General features: G+C 48.0%; 1 protein-coding gene across 2 annotated transcripts; it reads left to right on the forward strand.

The window, feature by feature from the left end:
- Nucleotides 1–2,164: 2,164 nt before the first annotated feature.
- On the forward strand, nt 2,165–14,259 carry LOC144101836 (venom protease-like). 2 transcript variants are annotated; one of them, XM_077635056.1, is made up of 7 exons: nt 2,165–2,438; nt 5,178–5,737; nt 6,375–6,451; nt 7,229–7,347; nt 7,770–8,050; nt 9,834–9,979; nt 12,854–14,259. In XM_077635056.1, exons 2-7 carry the CDS (start codon nt 5,278–5,280, stop codon nt 13,007–13,009), a joined length of 1,239 nt encoding a protein of 412 aa, XP_077491182.1. In that variant the 5' UTR covers nt 2,165–2,438; nt 5,178–5,277; the 3' UTR covers nt 13,010–14,259. The 2 variants fall into 2 exon arrangements, with proteins under 2 accessions (XP_077491182.1, XP_077491181.1); XM_077635055.1 differs by having other exon boundaries at nt 2,165–2,394.
- Nucleotides 14,260–16,168: the final 1,909 nt, after the last annotated feature.

A 16,168-nucleotide genomic window follows, 5' to 3' on the forward strand; every position in this document is an offset into this window, starting at 1 on the left:
AACCACTAACCGACATAGCTATTGGCCAGCCGCAGCGCCCCGCCGGCCCGAGTTTAGTCGGCCGAGCACATCGGCTACCAACTCAAAACCGGCGGCTTACCAACCGGCCATTGGCCAATTTCGCGTGGGTCGATAGCAGTATTAGTAGAAGGAGACGGCAATGTGCAATGCAGAATGCGAAATTGTGTTGCAGCTTAAACGAGGTGTGAAAAGCTGCGGCGACAGCCTAGTGCTCTCAATCCCTGTAGGCTCATTGTTTAGCTTTGATTGGTCGTCGGCATGTCCGGCAACGATATTAGTTCGCTAGTAGTGTTAGCTAATGAAGACAACGATGTGTAATACATTGCGCAAGAATGCGTTGCACGAAAGTTTTGACCACTCCTTTTACCGTCAAAACTTTCCTGTCTCTAGCAATTAACCGCCTGTGTCTTGGCCACTCCCTCGCCGTGGGTATGTGCCAGCAACGTCTGAGGACTAACTAACTAACTAACTAATGCGTTGCAGTTTAACACGAGGCGTGATCTGCTGCGTTGATAGCCTAGCGGTCTCTTGCAGTGGCCAGCCAAGCTGATCTGTTCGCTGCGCCGCGTGCTCGAATGACAGCTGCCTTTATTTGTGGTTTGGCTCGGTTACACCGACAGTGGCGACTTGGCTCAACGCACTATGGGGTGTTGCAGATCTGCTCTGTCAAGGAAAAAAATCTCGCGAAAGGAGTGAGCAGATCTGGATAACGTAGCATCTTTTTTTGTCCAAGGTGTTTTGGAAATGGTCAAAAAGCGCAGAAGGGCCTTCTGCTCAGTAGATGTATTGAACGTCGCTGATCCAGCGCTCATCACCTTCATCGTCGTTTTTCGTGCCACGAAGCCTGACTATTGTCGACCCCTTCCGATTCATGTACAGCACTCGCTCAGCCGGCAGAATGAACTCGTCGTTGCGCGCTGTGAAGCTGACGATCTCTAGACTTAAAAGAAGGAGCGCTGGTCTTGTGCTCTGCATAGCAAATGCTCCGTTCTTGTTTCTTACCTAACTTTCTTAGCTAATGGCGAGTGAAGAAGACATTTAGTGCGCTAGCACTTTCGGTGGTCATTCCCCGAATTTAGCCGTTGTGCGTTTTCTTTTCTGTCTGTCGGTTTTCCAGAAGCCTTTTTTTTTTGTGGCACGCTGCTCACCTGCCCACTGTGCCAGGCGGTCGGTGAATTAATTATGAGAGGCTTCTCGGTAGAGAACAACCTGGATCGCAACCCAAGCCAAGCAACCCAAGTCCCACCGATGGCAGCGCCTGCCATAGAAGGGCATTGGCTGCCATAGAAGGGCATCGCTTGACCGCTGCACCACTGCGCCGGGAATAGTAGGACGGCTCCTAGGAATCTATGAATGGAGAGAATGACCAATTCCTCATATATAGACATTTACCCAATATCGTTATCCGAAGAACTGCCATCTGCGAGCACTGTTATTGAACATCGGAACCGAGTGGAAAACCAAACTGCTAGCGCACCTAATTTGTATGTGGCCCAACTCGCAAACATACCACCACTTTTTTTAAACTACAGCCTGTAGGCGTCTTCGCAATCTAAAGCTGACAAATCTCAGAGGCATTTCACACTTCAGAAAAAAATACTTTTCAAACTGACTGTGAACCACGTGGCAAGCTGTGTCGTCATTGATTATTTTTATTTGAGAGAACTAGATTGGAAAAAGTGTTCATTAATAAGGGTTTGTATACCCTCAATTCAAAGTTTTTGTGTTCGGAATAGTTTGTAAACAAATGGAAACAATGCTTTCCCTAGAGGCTCCATTTTTATAAACAAACAGGAGCAGCCTGACAGTTTCAGGTTTTTACTTTTGAAAATCCCTCGAAAAGTCACTCACTGTGTCCGTTAATCACGCGCTGAAAGCTAACTATTGTTTAATTTGTGTGCTCATATAAGAGGTCAGAGAACCGATAGGCTTAAGGTAACGAAGAGGATTTCAAGAAAAGGTAATGGTTGCAGGTCTTCGCCAATTACGGGGGCGTGACATTGCGGAGCGAAACGCCACAGGTATTCCTTCGAGGAAAACGGAAACAGGTGAGACTTGGTGCAACGACTCGCTAGGAGAGGTTGTTTCTTCGCCCTCTTACGACCACGCCTGAAAGAGGACGCAATGGGCGGAGCTTAGTGTTAGGCAAGAGATAAATGGAGAGAGTAGTCGAGCTTAAGTACAAAAACGGCTTAGAGCGAAGACTGTGGAGGTGTTCTTCGGGTTTCGTCTTCGAAAGAAGCAACTGTACCGGTCGGTCAGCTCAGCCCCATCAGACAGCCGAGGAAAAACGTCGCCATTCGATAAAGAGGCAAGCCCGAAAGGAAAATCTCGAGGGAGCGACTCAGACTCATCGATATCATCGCCGGACAAGTGAGGCCCTTCAAGTGTACATTGACCCCTAAGGCGGGAGAGAGGTTGGTTGTGTTTTTAGGTTGCACCGGAAGGAATTCTCAAACATGAGCGACAAACTGCGGCTTGGAAGCGATTATTATTTCCCGAAATGCGGCCGTTGTTTAGTTTGACAAGGGGTAAGGTTTTTGTGGTCGCATGCAACTCAAGTATGCAGTGAACTGAAGTTCCACCCATATTCACGGCCACTGAGCCTTATTCCTCCATGATTACAAGTGGACCATTGTTAAAACTTTGCTTGTAACTTATAGAAGAAGATATTGCAAGAGGAATTTGCAAGTTCAAGAATATTGATGCGTCTAGCTTGTTTGATACAGTCAAACATCAACAAATGAATTTATTTGTTTTGCGATTGTTGGCACAGTAATAGAGGATACCGTGGACCAGGGCCCGCTGTTCTCATCTGCCGTCCTCTTTTAAAATTGCATCCTACTACAGTTAAGAAGTTGTACAGGTATGATTAGACTCATTATCCGTACCTTGTTTGGAGAACTTTTGCATGTGCGCTACTTTTAAGCCATCGAATCAAACACCTTTGATCGACTTCACCTCGGGAAACTGAACTCAAGCTACACGGCAGAGGGTACCACAAAATTTGGTATTGGTCAGGTCGTCAGTGTTATCTAGGTCTTTCAGAGTACTCAATAGATCTAGAAACTCGGTTCTACTGCGTTCGCTTCCTTTGAGTAAGAAAAATAAATAATTTCGCATTTCTGTCAGTTGTCTTGTTATAATGGCTAAAAGTCGTCATAACCATTAGTCATTTAAAGTACCAACTATCCCTTCCCTTATGTTACTTGCAACGCGATCGCTGCCACAATGAGCATTCCTACGGACTATCGGGCCCTGAATGTAGCAGTTAGTTTCATTCAATCCGACTTTAACTTGTGTAGAGGCGCTATATCCGCGTCCTCTGATGCCTAAAGATTTGTTCCCCTCTGAACTATATTTTCTAACAAAGTGTACCTGACGATAAGGTAGAGGAAAGGCATCGCCGACTTCCGCGGCCCATCGATATCAAATACGTTAATAGAAAAAAAATAAAAGACTGCCGTCAGGTTATCTGCGAGTATATTGATTGTTACTGTAAAATCTTACATTTTATGATAAAAATTGCGTTCATAAACGGTTTCCGGCTCAAAAATGTTTTTGTCCAGAATTGTTCGCCCTCACACCAGGAGATAAATTTTAAGCTCTCTGCACAAAACTATCGAGTGCTCCGAAATTTCAGTTTGTGGCAACTACTTGGGCGCAGTTCGTATGATATATTTTCCGCGCTAAAATATCTGCATCGGTGAGTGGGAAAGGCAACCATATTTTTATTTTTATTTTGAGTCATTCACAAGAGGCATAAAAGTTGTGCTGCTAAAGAGAATTTCGGCAACCCATCTATCTCCACCCGAGTGTCAGATCGGCGCACCGTGGAGAAAGCTTTTATAAAGCGCGCCATTCCAGGAATGGATATTATACGTTGCCCCCGCACCAAGATGAACTACAATATACGCTGAATATTAGAATTCGAAAGAAGTGGGTCCCGTCGCTTAACTGCAGCAGCATGTGGAGCACAGGCTCTCAATACGCGCACATGCATCCGACGTAGCAGTCAACTAGTACATTTTTTTTTTCAGCGCACCTGTATAAGGTTCATAATCATCAGAAACCATGGCCAGCAATTCTGGACAACAGCATATGGATGAGAAAAATGTATATGGGCGCAATTTTTTTCACAAATTGTAAGCTTTCACTGTAGCAGCCAATATAACTTCAAATCTCCCCTTGGCAGGCTTGCAATTATTGGTATTAGCGTTTTTTGTATCCTTAAAAGCGTTCCCCATTGATTTTTATGGCAGTCTTAACTCCTCGATGCGAGCGATGGAAACACTAGAAAAGAAAACGTTTGCTACATATCAGAGGAATGAAACATTACCTTCAATATTTCTTCACCAGTATTTTACAGTTTTACAATTTTCCAAATTTTTGTCCACGAACGTTGGACAAGTTTAAGGTACGGACGGATTTATGCGCACCTCTCAGGCGGGGTGGTCCTTGAAATGTACATCTAGTGGATTTTTTCGCCACAAAAAAATTGGGAGGAAGTTTCGTCTTCATGTTGCAGGTTTTCTGCATCCTCTTCATTTCTTGCTCATCCAGGCAGCAATGACGAACGGAGAGAATTATATTTTTCTGCACCTGTAACGAGAAATTTTGTCAAGACAACCTGAAATCACCCTACGTTTATTTTGTTAAAGGTGCCCCACTTTAAATTCCTATTGTTCCTGTAGTGGCGAAAATTTTCTTGATTCTCGGTTCTGAACTTTTAACAGATAATTGGTGAAGTGCCACATATTCCCTGGCCGCCCTATTAACATATTTACGCTTTTAGCAAGGCAAAGATAAAATGCCGTTCACGCGAGGGTTAAAAGTGCGAGTACGTCTGCCTGCTATAGCACGTCAACGACACGCTTAACAAGGAGGACAGACCATTGAATATGTGTGATGGGAATGGGTGATAGCTGTATCTTTTCAAGCTCCGCTTACGCAGCTTTTATTTTTTGGTTAAGCATTTCGAAATGCACTTCTGGGGTGAAAACCACGCCTATATTTCAAGCGTGTTGTCTGGATACTTTTCGAAACTGGGGCTAGCGGCGAAACCAGGAAGCGTTTTCATTGGTGCATGTATAGTTGTGCGGGGATAAGGGCGCACCTAATGATGACAGCGTTTTCTCCGACGACATCACGCGCAGAGCCAACTAAGGAGTGAAACCACCTCCAGCCCATCAAGTGTCCGCGCCATCAGGCCTAACCGCAGCAAGGAACAGTAAACGAGCCCTCGGCGTCCACACCATGGGTTCAAAGGGAGTCCTCCTGGCACTGTTAACTCTGGTTGCGGGCAGTGTCCAGGGCCTGGCTCAGGCGCAGGGCAGGTTCACGTTCGAGTTCCCGAAGGTACACGGCTGCAGCACACCGTCCAACGAGGCAGGCAGCTGTGTCGAGTTGGCCCGATGCCCAGCGCTGCAGTCCGTCCGTGACCGCAGCTTCCTGCGGCGGTACATCTGCGGCTACCGGCGCCACGTGCCGCTGCTCTGCTGTCCGAGAGGCGGGCCGCTGACACCACCGAATCGCCAATCGCCCAATCGGCAGCCACACATCAGGCAACCCCCCATAAGGCAACCCCCCATCAGGCAGCCACTCCCTCGGCAACCGCCTATCACACAGCCGCCTACACAGGGCCCACCGACCCGGGACATCTCTTACCAGCTCGAAGGGCCAAAAATCGCCAACTACCCTCGCTTCCTGCCCGCTGGTAAGTGTGCGCAATAAGGGATCCTTTCAAGTTCTCCGCATCTCTCCAGGTGACGTCTTCACCGTACAGTTTACCTTTTGCTTATTTTCAAGGAGCACATGATCCTGACCTGCACTTCGGCAGTGACATGCCTGTGTGGACCGTAACACCATCGACAGACTATTTCAGCTCAAGAATATGTCTTCAATCCAAAGATTAATCTGAGTTGTTCACGGCAATTGTTCACCTAGAAATGACTGTTCGTGGAGCTAAGCACTGGCATGTGAATAGAGCTAACCGCTGCGGTTCGCAAAGACTCCTTCACAGCTCTTACTGACACAGTAAAAGCTATACTGTTTCAACAAGAAATGCTGAGAAATGCCTTAACGGCCAGACGAGGCAGAATAGTTCCGCGCGGTGATGTCGTAAGCGCCAAACAGGCCACTTTTACGACAAGACAGTGCCCTGATGTGTACTTTTCACACAGAATAATGACCTAGGACGGCCCTTCTCTCGCGAGCAAGATGAAGAAATTCGTCTAGTTATAATGTGGTAATTTATGAGTTGTGGATATACAGAACGCCACATAAACTTTGGAGAGAATATCTCTCTTACTTGACTCACTGTAGTTCTTTATTTTGTTTGCCGTGCCATGCAGGGTGCGGCTTTACCAACTTCAGCACCGACCGCATCGTGGGAGGTCGTGAGTCTAAACCCGGCGCATGGCCTTGGATGGTAGGTGCACCTCCTCGCTATTCTGCCTACACCAATCGCTCAACGAGATTTCGCATATTTTACTTAAGCACTCCAATTTCCAGGCGGGCCATACAAGCAGCACCCCGCGCTTGGCACACAGCCGCAGGTGAAATATAGTTGCAATGAAGCTTAGGAAGCTCCTGAGTTTGCTCCTTAGCTTCGGAGACTGTTGAGGTCCGCCATGTCAGAAAGCTCACGTCATGTAGCCAGCACCACATTTTCATAAGCGCTGTCAGGAATCAACTTTCTGCTTTAGTTCTGACATTGTACAGAGAAGACAACGAGGAGCAACAAAGGGAAGGAAAATGACCTTCTTGACAAAAACAAGATGAACGAGGGTTTATGGCGGAGCCTATGTGCGCTTAGCCAACTTCTCAACGACCGAACTTGTTGTCTTCGTCTGTAAGATAAGTCCCCTTGTCGATGCGTAGGCTATCGGACGGAGGCTATCCGTCAAACCTTGCTCTCTTTGCTTAGTGTTGAAAAGAACAAAGTTCGGGCCAGTGTTATGAAGCAGAGCGCGCTGCTTGGATTTTCTTGGTAGGTGGTGCTACGGGTCAAGGCCAGCGAATATAGCTCGCTAACCACAGTAACACGGTAGTCCAACGTGTAGTCATTCAAAGCCGAGCACGATTCAGTAAATGGCAGTTTCCACTAACAGCTTCCTTAGTATACCTGCAAGACGTGTTGCGCTAAGGTTAATTTTGATGGTCATTCCCTTCTTAAAAGGCTGTTGTAAACTCTTTTCGCCTGCAGGCAGCCGTCTACATAAAGAGTGGTGGCGCCAACAATGCCGCCTGTGGTGGTGCCCTGGTTACTGACCGTCACGTGGTGACAGCCGCTCACTGCGTCGTCGTCGGGCATCGAGCGATCAGGTATATTCATAGTTCCGCGTGTCTGATCACCTTAGTGACAATGGATGATAATCGATTCCTTTCGCTCGACTGCCAGCTTTCCCGCATCACAACGAAGTGAACCTACGCATTGTCAGTTGCCTGCAGAACTCTATTGCTCTATTACTCTGGCTGCAGCTCGTCTGAGCTGTACACGTTTCACATACCAGCCATAAAGTGAACTTTTCACTAACGTAGCAATGACCGTGACAATAAAAACAATGAAAAGGGAAGAGGGGGATTTTCCTAGGTGCATGCTTTTTTTGCTTCGAGTTTGAAACTAAACAATTTGTAAAGAGTAACGAGCACCTGGAGCCGTGTAAAGAGACACCACACGTTAAAGAAGCAAACAATGCGTGCTTGGTTGGACAGCGTCATGACGAGGCCCGGTGACTATCGCGCAGCTACCCAGCGTCGTCTCTCACGGTGCGCCTGGGAGACCACAACCTGGTGCGCGACGACGACCCCGTGATGTCCGTCGACATTGCCGTAGTCAAGGTGGAAAGGCATGCGGATTTCGTGAAGCGCACCTTCGAGAACGACGTGGCCGTGCTCACCCTGGAGCGGCCGGTGACGTTCAACCAGTTCGTGAGGCCCGTGTGCCTACCCTACGGCGACCACTTCAATAACGGTAACCTGGACGGCTACCACGCCTTTGTCACCGGATGGGGAACCACGGCGTTCAGTAAGTTCCCTTCTCACCAAGCGCGGAATTCATCCTGTTATCTAATTATTTGTTTGGTTCATGGAGGTGTAGCGTCCCAAAACGACTCAGCCTATGAGGGACGCCGTAGCGTAGGGCTCCAGAAATTTCTACCACCTTGGGGTTCTTTAGCATGCAATGATATCGCACAGTACACGAGCCTCAAGAATTTAATAATAATTATTAATTGGTTTTTGGGGAAAGGAAATGGCGCAGTATCTGCCTCATATATCGTTGGACACCTGAACCGCGCCGTAAGGAAGGGATTAACGAGGGAGTGAAAGAAGAAAGGAAGAAGGAGGTGCCGTAGTGGAGGGCTCCGGAATAATTTGGACCACCTGGGGATCTTTAACGTGCACTGACATCGCATAGCGCACGGGCGCCTTAGCGTTTTTCCTCCATAAAAACGCATCCGCCGCGGTCGGGTTCGAACCCCGGGTCTAGAATTTCGCCTTCATCGAAATTTTACCCCCACGGTTGGGATCGAGCCCGCATATTTCGGGTCAGCAGCTGAGTGCCATAACCACTCTGCCATCGCTGCGGGTAGTTATCTTATTATTAGCCGCTTTATTTACTATAAAAAAGACTACGCAGCGGAAGTTTAGGGACAATCAAACCTGACTAAGGTGTGCCCTGGATTGCAAAATAAAAATACCGTTGGCTGGTGACGATTGGAGAAAGTGATTGCTCTATACCCCCCGCGAAGCACACATGAATGAAGGAACTGTGTCGTAATTTCTAGAGGACTTGAGAAGCTGTAACTGATGCATGTCGCGCAATTGTCGCGCTGTTAACTTTGCGTATTTGTCATTGCACATGTGTGGGAAATACACAACAGTTGTATCTTACCGGATGGTTAGGTGGGCGGATGAGATTAGGAAGTTCGAAGGCACAGGGTGGGCGCAGGGTTATTTGGAGAGACATTGGAGATGCCTTTGCCGTGTAGGGGTGTAGTCTGGCTGATTATGATGATGATGATGATGATGATGATGATGATGATGATGATGATGATGATGATGATGATTTATCTTACCGGTACTTAGCTATGGAGCAGCAACGTGGAGGATAACGAAAAGGTTCAAGTTAAGGACAGTGCAGCGAGTTATGGAAAGAAAAATGACAGGTGTAAGGTTAGGAGACAGGAAGACAGCCGAGTGGTACACACGCGCGTTAATGACATCCTAATCGAAATTAGAAGGAAGACATAGGCTTGGGCAGGACATGTAATGCAAAGGCACGATGGTCCTTAAGGGCAACAGACCGGATTCCAAGAGAAGCCAAACGTAACAGGGGAAGGCAGAAAGTAAGGTTGACGGTTGATATTAAGAAGTTGGCTGGGATAGGGTGGCCGCAGCTGGCACGGGCAGCGTTAATTTTAGAGATGTGAGAGAAGATGTATGGTAGGTGTGGGAGTGGGCCTAGTCAGGTTGATGATGATAATGATAATGAAGCGTTATGTGATGGCGAAAGAGGGAACAGCACCCGTGAATCTGTGAAGTGATACGCAAATGTGACCCTGAAGGGATTCATTTACGCTATGGCGTCGTACCCTCAAGGCGGAGCTTCAGTATCTCCTCATATTTTTTTATCCGGAAAGCTGACCCATGCAATGGTTATATAAAAGCCTGGAGTTTTGGTTCAGTCAAAGGTGAACATGTGAAACCGACCTTTATTGTTTTTCTAGAAGGGGAGTTTCACCTTCCTTGACAGTTCATCTTGCTTTTAGTTTCTGGTCATTAACGAATTCGTCTTGTTGCCCACGCAGACGGAGAGAGCAGTGACGTGCTCAGAGAGGCACAGATCAAGGTCTGGGACGAGGACGCCTGCAAGAAGGCGTTCGTGAAGGAGATGCCCATCTCAAGCGTACACCTGTGTGCGGGCGACGGCAACGGACGCGTGGATTCATGCCAGGTGACGCTTCAATCGAAACATAATTTAAACAGTTGTCGGCGGCCATTTCAAAAGCGCCCATGCAGCGCATATGATTTAGTTGTCTGTGGTTATATGCAAACTGCCTGCTCAAAGCTTGTTCAGGGCACAGCACAGTCACCGATACTCATGTTCTCGCCCAATAATATTGATAATACGGGGTGGTAAAACTTTCTCCGCTGAAAGAATGCAATCCTTGTGCTCTTCTATTTTCACTAATACTAAGTGGTCAGCTGAGGGCACATGCTGCCTCAAAGAACTCTTTTCTGAGAGTGCGCGCAGGAGATGGTAAGTTTGGTTTGGTTTGGCTGTTTGGGGTTTATCGTCCCAAAGTGACTCTGCCTGTGAGGGGCACCGCAGTGGAGGAATCCGGGTGATTTCGACCACCTGTAGTTCTTTAGGGTGCACTGACATCGCACAGTGCAGAGCCTTTATAATTTTACCTCTGTCGAAATGTGAACAGTGCGGTCGGGATTTAACCCGCGTTTTTCGGGTCAGCGGCCGAGCAGCATAACCACTGAGCCACAGCAGCGGCTAGAAACAGTAAATACCTATACAAAGGATGAGGAGAAACGTGTAATAGCCATTCGACTGGCACCAATTGTCCCCTTATCACTGTCGCGAGCAGATAGCGCAGGGAGAGTGCAAATGATAACAAGTAAAAGTATGAAAAAATATTAGAAGAACATAGGAGCTATTCAAACCCGATAGGTTCCCTGTCTGAAGCATGCGAATTTCGACTTGCATTGCACTGTCAGAGTCCGGCTGACCTCTGTTTCTGTTGCAAAGGTTCTGGAACTGTCTCATGTGAGCGGACCCGATAAAAACTAACTTCTTTGAAATTGTTCTCTTTGTTTCTTTCTCTCTTGATTCTTTTCATTACCTGTTTACTTTCTTGACCACATCGAAGATGTTTTGTTTACATGGAAGTCCTTCGGGCCTCTCACATCTCACCGCTTCTGCTAAGTTCACGCTTGAGAAGATAACTGAGCCATGCGTCATGATCCTTGCACGCCGCAGACATTATGATGACCGATACAGCCCCATCTGCAGATGCGTCCACGCTTCTAGAGGTTGCCGCTTTTCTTTGGCAGCTAACGAGTCTAAGGCCGGCATATGAACAAAACTGATTGATTTAGTTAAACTCAGAGTACACAGCGGATGTTTCCTACGCTGAGAGCGGGAGCTACACCATATATCCAAACAGTTTCGCAATGAATACTCTGTTCTAAAAGTGTTATAGGCTGCTTGCGTCACAGTATTGAACATGATGCGACATTTGGCGGGAACTGTAGTTGGGCTATTGCTGGCTATGCCGACGTTTCTCTGCCAGAAAATACAAATTTTATCGCTGAGAAAAAGAATCTCGACGCCTCTCGATTCAAACTCGTGACGTCGTAACCGATATAGGCGGGTTGCCGTCGTTTTGAACCGGACGGAAGCGCATCACGGCCTCCGGGACCCAAGCCCAGAAAACTTCGTAACGCCCGCATTTCACTTGCTAAATCGGCCACTGGTGGCGACGCCCGCATTCCGCTTTGTGGTCTTTTCTAGCTTTTAAAAGCTCAGTTTCTGGTGAGAGGAACCTCTTACCGTATAACCTTATCTACAGAGGCCAACGATTCTTTAGCGTCCCATTAAATAAGAAAAAATGACGCACTATTTATCATAGTTAGGCCAAGTGCAAATTAGGTGTGCTTGCACCAGTTTTCATTTCGGTTCAAGTCTGGTTTTCATTGACAGCTCCCAGGTTGTCCTCACAACAGTACTGGCGCTGTGGTGCAGCAGAATGGATGCGCCACTGGCCCTGCGATGGAAGGTGCTCCCAGAGCCGCCGCGGTGGCTGAGTGGTTATGGCGCTCGGCTGCCGGCCCGAAAGACGCGGGTTCGATCCCGGCCGCGGAGGTCGAATGTCGATGGAGGCGAAATTCTTGAGGCCCGTGTGCTGTGCGATGTCAGTGCACGTAAAAGAACCCCAAGTGGTCGAAATTTCCGGAGCCCTTCACTACGGCGTCTCTCATAGCGTGAGTCGCTTTGGGACGTTAAACCCCCATAAACAAACAAAAAGGTGCTCCCATTGCTGCTGCTTGTGAGATCCAATATGCTCTTCCAGAGCAACCTGTCGCGACCCATCTATAACTGAACTGCCACCTCCCAAAGCGGCCAAGGTGCTCAGGTAGTCGGCCCAATATTGGAGCTGAATGGTTTTGCTCTTGTCCTGTATACGTTGGACAGGCATTTGCCAATACATCTGCAACACTGGACCGATTACCTGTGCTGCTTTGGAGGGCAGTTTGCTCCAGTATGCTCTTCCAGAGCAACCTGTCGCGACCCATCTATAACTGAACTGCCACCTCCCACAGCGCCCAAGCTGCACATGTAGTCGGCCGAATATTGGAGCTGGATGGTTTGGCTCTGGTCCTACGTTCGACAGGTATTTGCCAATACATCTGTAACATTGGGCCGAATACCTGTGCTGCTTGTCCTGTGTCCTTCGTTCCGGTGTCGTTTTGTTAGTGTGTAGCGCGTTATTCAAACCAAAACTGCACAGGTAGTCGGCTAATGGTTTAAATTTGCTGTGGTCCTACTTTGGATACGTATTTGAGAATACATTTGCAACATTGGGCCTGTTACCTGTGCTGCTTTCACGCGCGGATCCGATGGGCAGGTTGTTATGATGTCACAATGTCCCGTGAAAAAGGTGGCTCACCTGCCACCTAGTATAGACTGTCCTCAATCCCTGGTTGGCACACTTTGGGACCTTACAGAAAGCGACAAAAGGGCTGAAGCTGCAGTGCTACAGCACTATAAGGTCACATATTGTGAACTAAGCCGATGTTTGTTTGTGGCTTTCAGGGTGATTCAGGAGGCCCGCTGGTGCTTCCAGACGATGATCGCTACTTCCTCATCGGTGTCGTGTCATCCGGAAAAAGGTGCGCTACGCGGGGATACCCCGGCATCTACGCGCGGATCACCAAGTTTCTCCCATGGCTCAGCGAGAGACTACAGTAGGACACTTCTATTCACTGTGGACGGGGCTCCACCACCTTCCGGGATCGCTTTCTTAGCAGAGCAAGTCTCAGATGAGGCTGTACGTGTCAGACTGTGTGAGCTGTTCGGTGGTACACGCGAGAGCACAAATACTTGAACATTTCTGGGCCGGCATCGGTCCAGGACTATGTTTATACCAACGAACAAGGCGCGTATAGTTGATTTATTTATTTGCTTCTATTTATATGCTCTTTCGGCAAGATGACATAAAGTACACAGCTTCACCACTGAGCATGAGCTTGGGAAAATGTGAACCAGTCAACAAGAATGCAACAAACGGGCAGAGAATTCAACACTGCTTTCGTTTTAGGGGTAAAACATGGAGAAATACAGAAATTCTATCTCCTTTCGGCATCTTTGCGCTGGTTTATTTAAGCTCTATCAATGTGCAACAGGTCAAGGAGAAGAGCGTGATTGTCGCGTTAGCTTATGATAACAAACAAGCTGGACATATATCTGAACATTTGCATATATCGGTTTAGTGTTTTTCTCATTTGTATTTAAACCTACGGAGGAATCGTTGATGCCCGGCATTCGCCCATGTTTCCAACCTGCCATAATGTAGTCGCCTATTAGCACACCGGTATCCAACTGCAAGTAGGCATTGCCTACGAGCACAAAATTATGGCCACCACGATCATGAGCTAGCGTAATGGAAACAATTTCTAGCCCACTATTAACGGCTTGTCATAGAATACAGCTGTGCACGGCCTTTGCCCTTTAGCTGCACTTGCCGCAGTGTTATACTAGCAACATTAGTAGATTGCTGTGACGCGCAGCAGTGCAAGTGTGTTAAACTGAGCATTGGGAATTCGCTTATCGCAGGACATATCGAGTGCTGAAAATATTGCATCATTTTGATGAAATGCGGTGACGGATGTCTCGTTGGAGTGAGGGTTCTGGACGTAAGGAGCCGGCACAGATAAGGATTCGCCCAAGCGCGTTGGCTCTCTGTGGACATCATTTATGACAGCAACAAGGTGGAAACTTGCTGTTGACTTACGTCACATAATTTTCTTCCCAGCAGCTCCTTTTTACGAGAATACAGTAACAGCATCGTTACAGCGGCCATTCTTCTTAATACAAAAACATTGCGTAGCGAGTTGAGACTATATTTGTTTCAACGTTGCTCTTGTCATCCTGTTCGCATTATTTTTTCAGCACTGCTCAGTTTATGACTTCCACAAAAAGAACGAATAAAGTGTAATGCCTCCTGCTCTACTAGTTGTTTTATGGAATGCAAGTGCTGTCACACATGACAAAGATGAATTGAATGATGAGTGAATGATGAATGAAGCACGTGCCCAGGATGTTTCCATACCTCTCCTCTTAAGTGATCTCTCAAAAGCTTCGGACGCATGGCTGAGGGCTTATTAATAGCAGTAAAGCTGGTATGTATGCGCGCTGTGCCCGTCAAGAAAGGAATAATTAATACAGCAATCTGTGGCATACCGACCAACAAGTGTGACCCGGAACAGCATGTTCGGGCAGAGGCGGATTTAAGAGGAAAGTTGACGGAGGGGGGGGGGGGGGGGGGGGGGGGGGGGGTGGGGGGGGGGGGGGGGGGGGGGGGGGAGGTGAGTAAATTTTTCTATGGTGGAAGCAAGAAATTTTGGATAGGAAAACTATGCGGCATCTCTTTCCAAGAACGCATGACTCAAACGGGACTGCCCCTCCCACCCATCTCTTCCAGGGCTACCTCATAAATCCGCCTCCGTCTTCGGGATTATTTTAGTCGATCACACAAGAATAAGTTGCTGTCGACAAGCTCTGCCCAACGAACACAAATGAACTGAGGTGTGCCCGAAGCACCTGCGGTTATTTTCGGGACGTGTGGGCTTTTAGTAGAGAAATAGCAAGCGCTTTCTGTACTTTTGTCATGAAGAGGGCCATCACTTCGGACTTCTTTCTTTTGTATCTCAATATACCCAGGCAACAGAGGACGACACAAGTGTTCAAGGAGGAGATACCACGAGCATTGAGAGCGTTACTCTTACGCTTTTTTCACGACTCATTATTCGTTGGGCACGCCTGGCCTCAATACTTGCGTGTAGCGTAGATTCGCTATCTAGCCAGGAATGGAAAGGGACATAAGACGCTACTCTCGTCCGTGCGACTTATGTAAAGGCGTAAAATCCCGAGTCGGTATACCGCCTTGCCTCATGGAGCCGATTGATAGCCAGGCACTGCCGAATCGTTCGTATGACATCATGGGACTGTACCGCATGACACCAAGCAAGTACAGATTCCTGTTGGTGGTCACGGATCACTTCAAGCAAGTGGGTTCAGCTAACCCCCAAAACAATTGCGGCCGAAGCAATCATTGAGAAGCTGGAGAAGGTATGCAGCACCAGGTTCGATTTCCCAGAGCAATTGAGATCGGACAACGCGTCCAACTTGACTGCCAAGGTTGGTGTTTGGTGATAGGTGCTAGCACTTGGCACGGACCACAAGAAAACGACCAGCTACTATGCCCACAAGGCGAGTCAGCCGCAACGTCAAGAACATGTGTCGCTTTCTCTGAGAGGCACAAAGATTGGGATATCGATCTTCTAGAGAGCCCGTTCGCGTTGCGTTCGACCGTCAACCACTCGACTGTGTACTCGCCATGCTCTCTAAATCTAGAGACACAGCCGAAAAATACACCACCACCACCATAAGCCACACTATATCTTCTGCAGGGCAAAGGCTACTCAAATATCTCTCCAGTTAACCCTGTCCTCTGTCAGCTGCGGCCACATTATCAATGGACCCTATCCTCACGGGCTGTAGCAAGGCGACAGACGTTTCCACAGCACCCGCTGAGTACGCGATGCAGCCGTGCTCCAAGATGACGGAAGCAGTACATCAGGCTGGCTCGTGGTAACCAGAGCACTTCCAGAGCACAGCAGAAAACTTGAGGGAACATTAAGCTCCGCCTGAAGGGCATGACACTCTAAAGTTATAGCGGCTCCCTTCAGCAGCCTGGGGTCCTCTTTGCGTATCACTTCAATCAGGTTGTACTATCGCGCGCAGTATGACTTGCAACGCGCCAAAGTCTCCTCAGTGACCTGGCGGCCGAGCTCACAATGAGGCAGCGATGCAAAAGGCGAGAGTTTGCCATTCCAGAGATGCGCAGTC

Source organism: Amblyomma americanum, chromosome 8 (genome assembly GCF_052857255.1).
Source record: "Amblyomma americanum isolate KBUSLIRL-KWMA chromosome 8, ASM5285725v1, whole genome shotgun sequence".
NCBI classification, from domain to species: Eukaryota; Metazoa; Arthropoda; class Arachnida; order Ixodida; family Ixodidae; genus Amblyomma; species Amblyomma americanum.

Excerpts from the sequence above, each read along its gene's own strand:
- LOC144101836 (XM_077635056.1), top strand. The coding sequence starts at position 5,278 with ATGGGTTCAAAGGGAGTCCTCCTGGCACTGTTAACTCTGGTTGCGGGC. Across the intron at positions 6,452-7,228 it reads CCGGCGCATGGCCTTGGATG|GCAGCCGTCTACATAAAGAG; the intron begins GTAGGTGCACCT and ends TTTCGCCTGCAG. Across the intron at positions 8,051-9,833 it reads ATGGGGAACCACGGCGTTCA|ACGGAGAGAGCAGTGACGTG; the intron begins GTAAGTTCCCTT and ends TTGCCCACGCAG.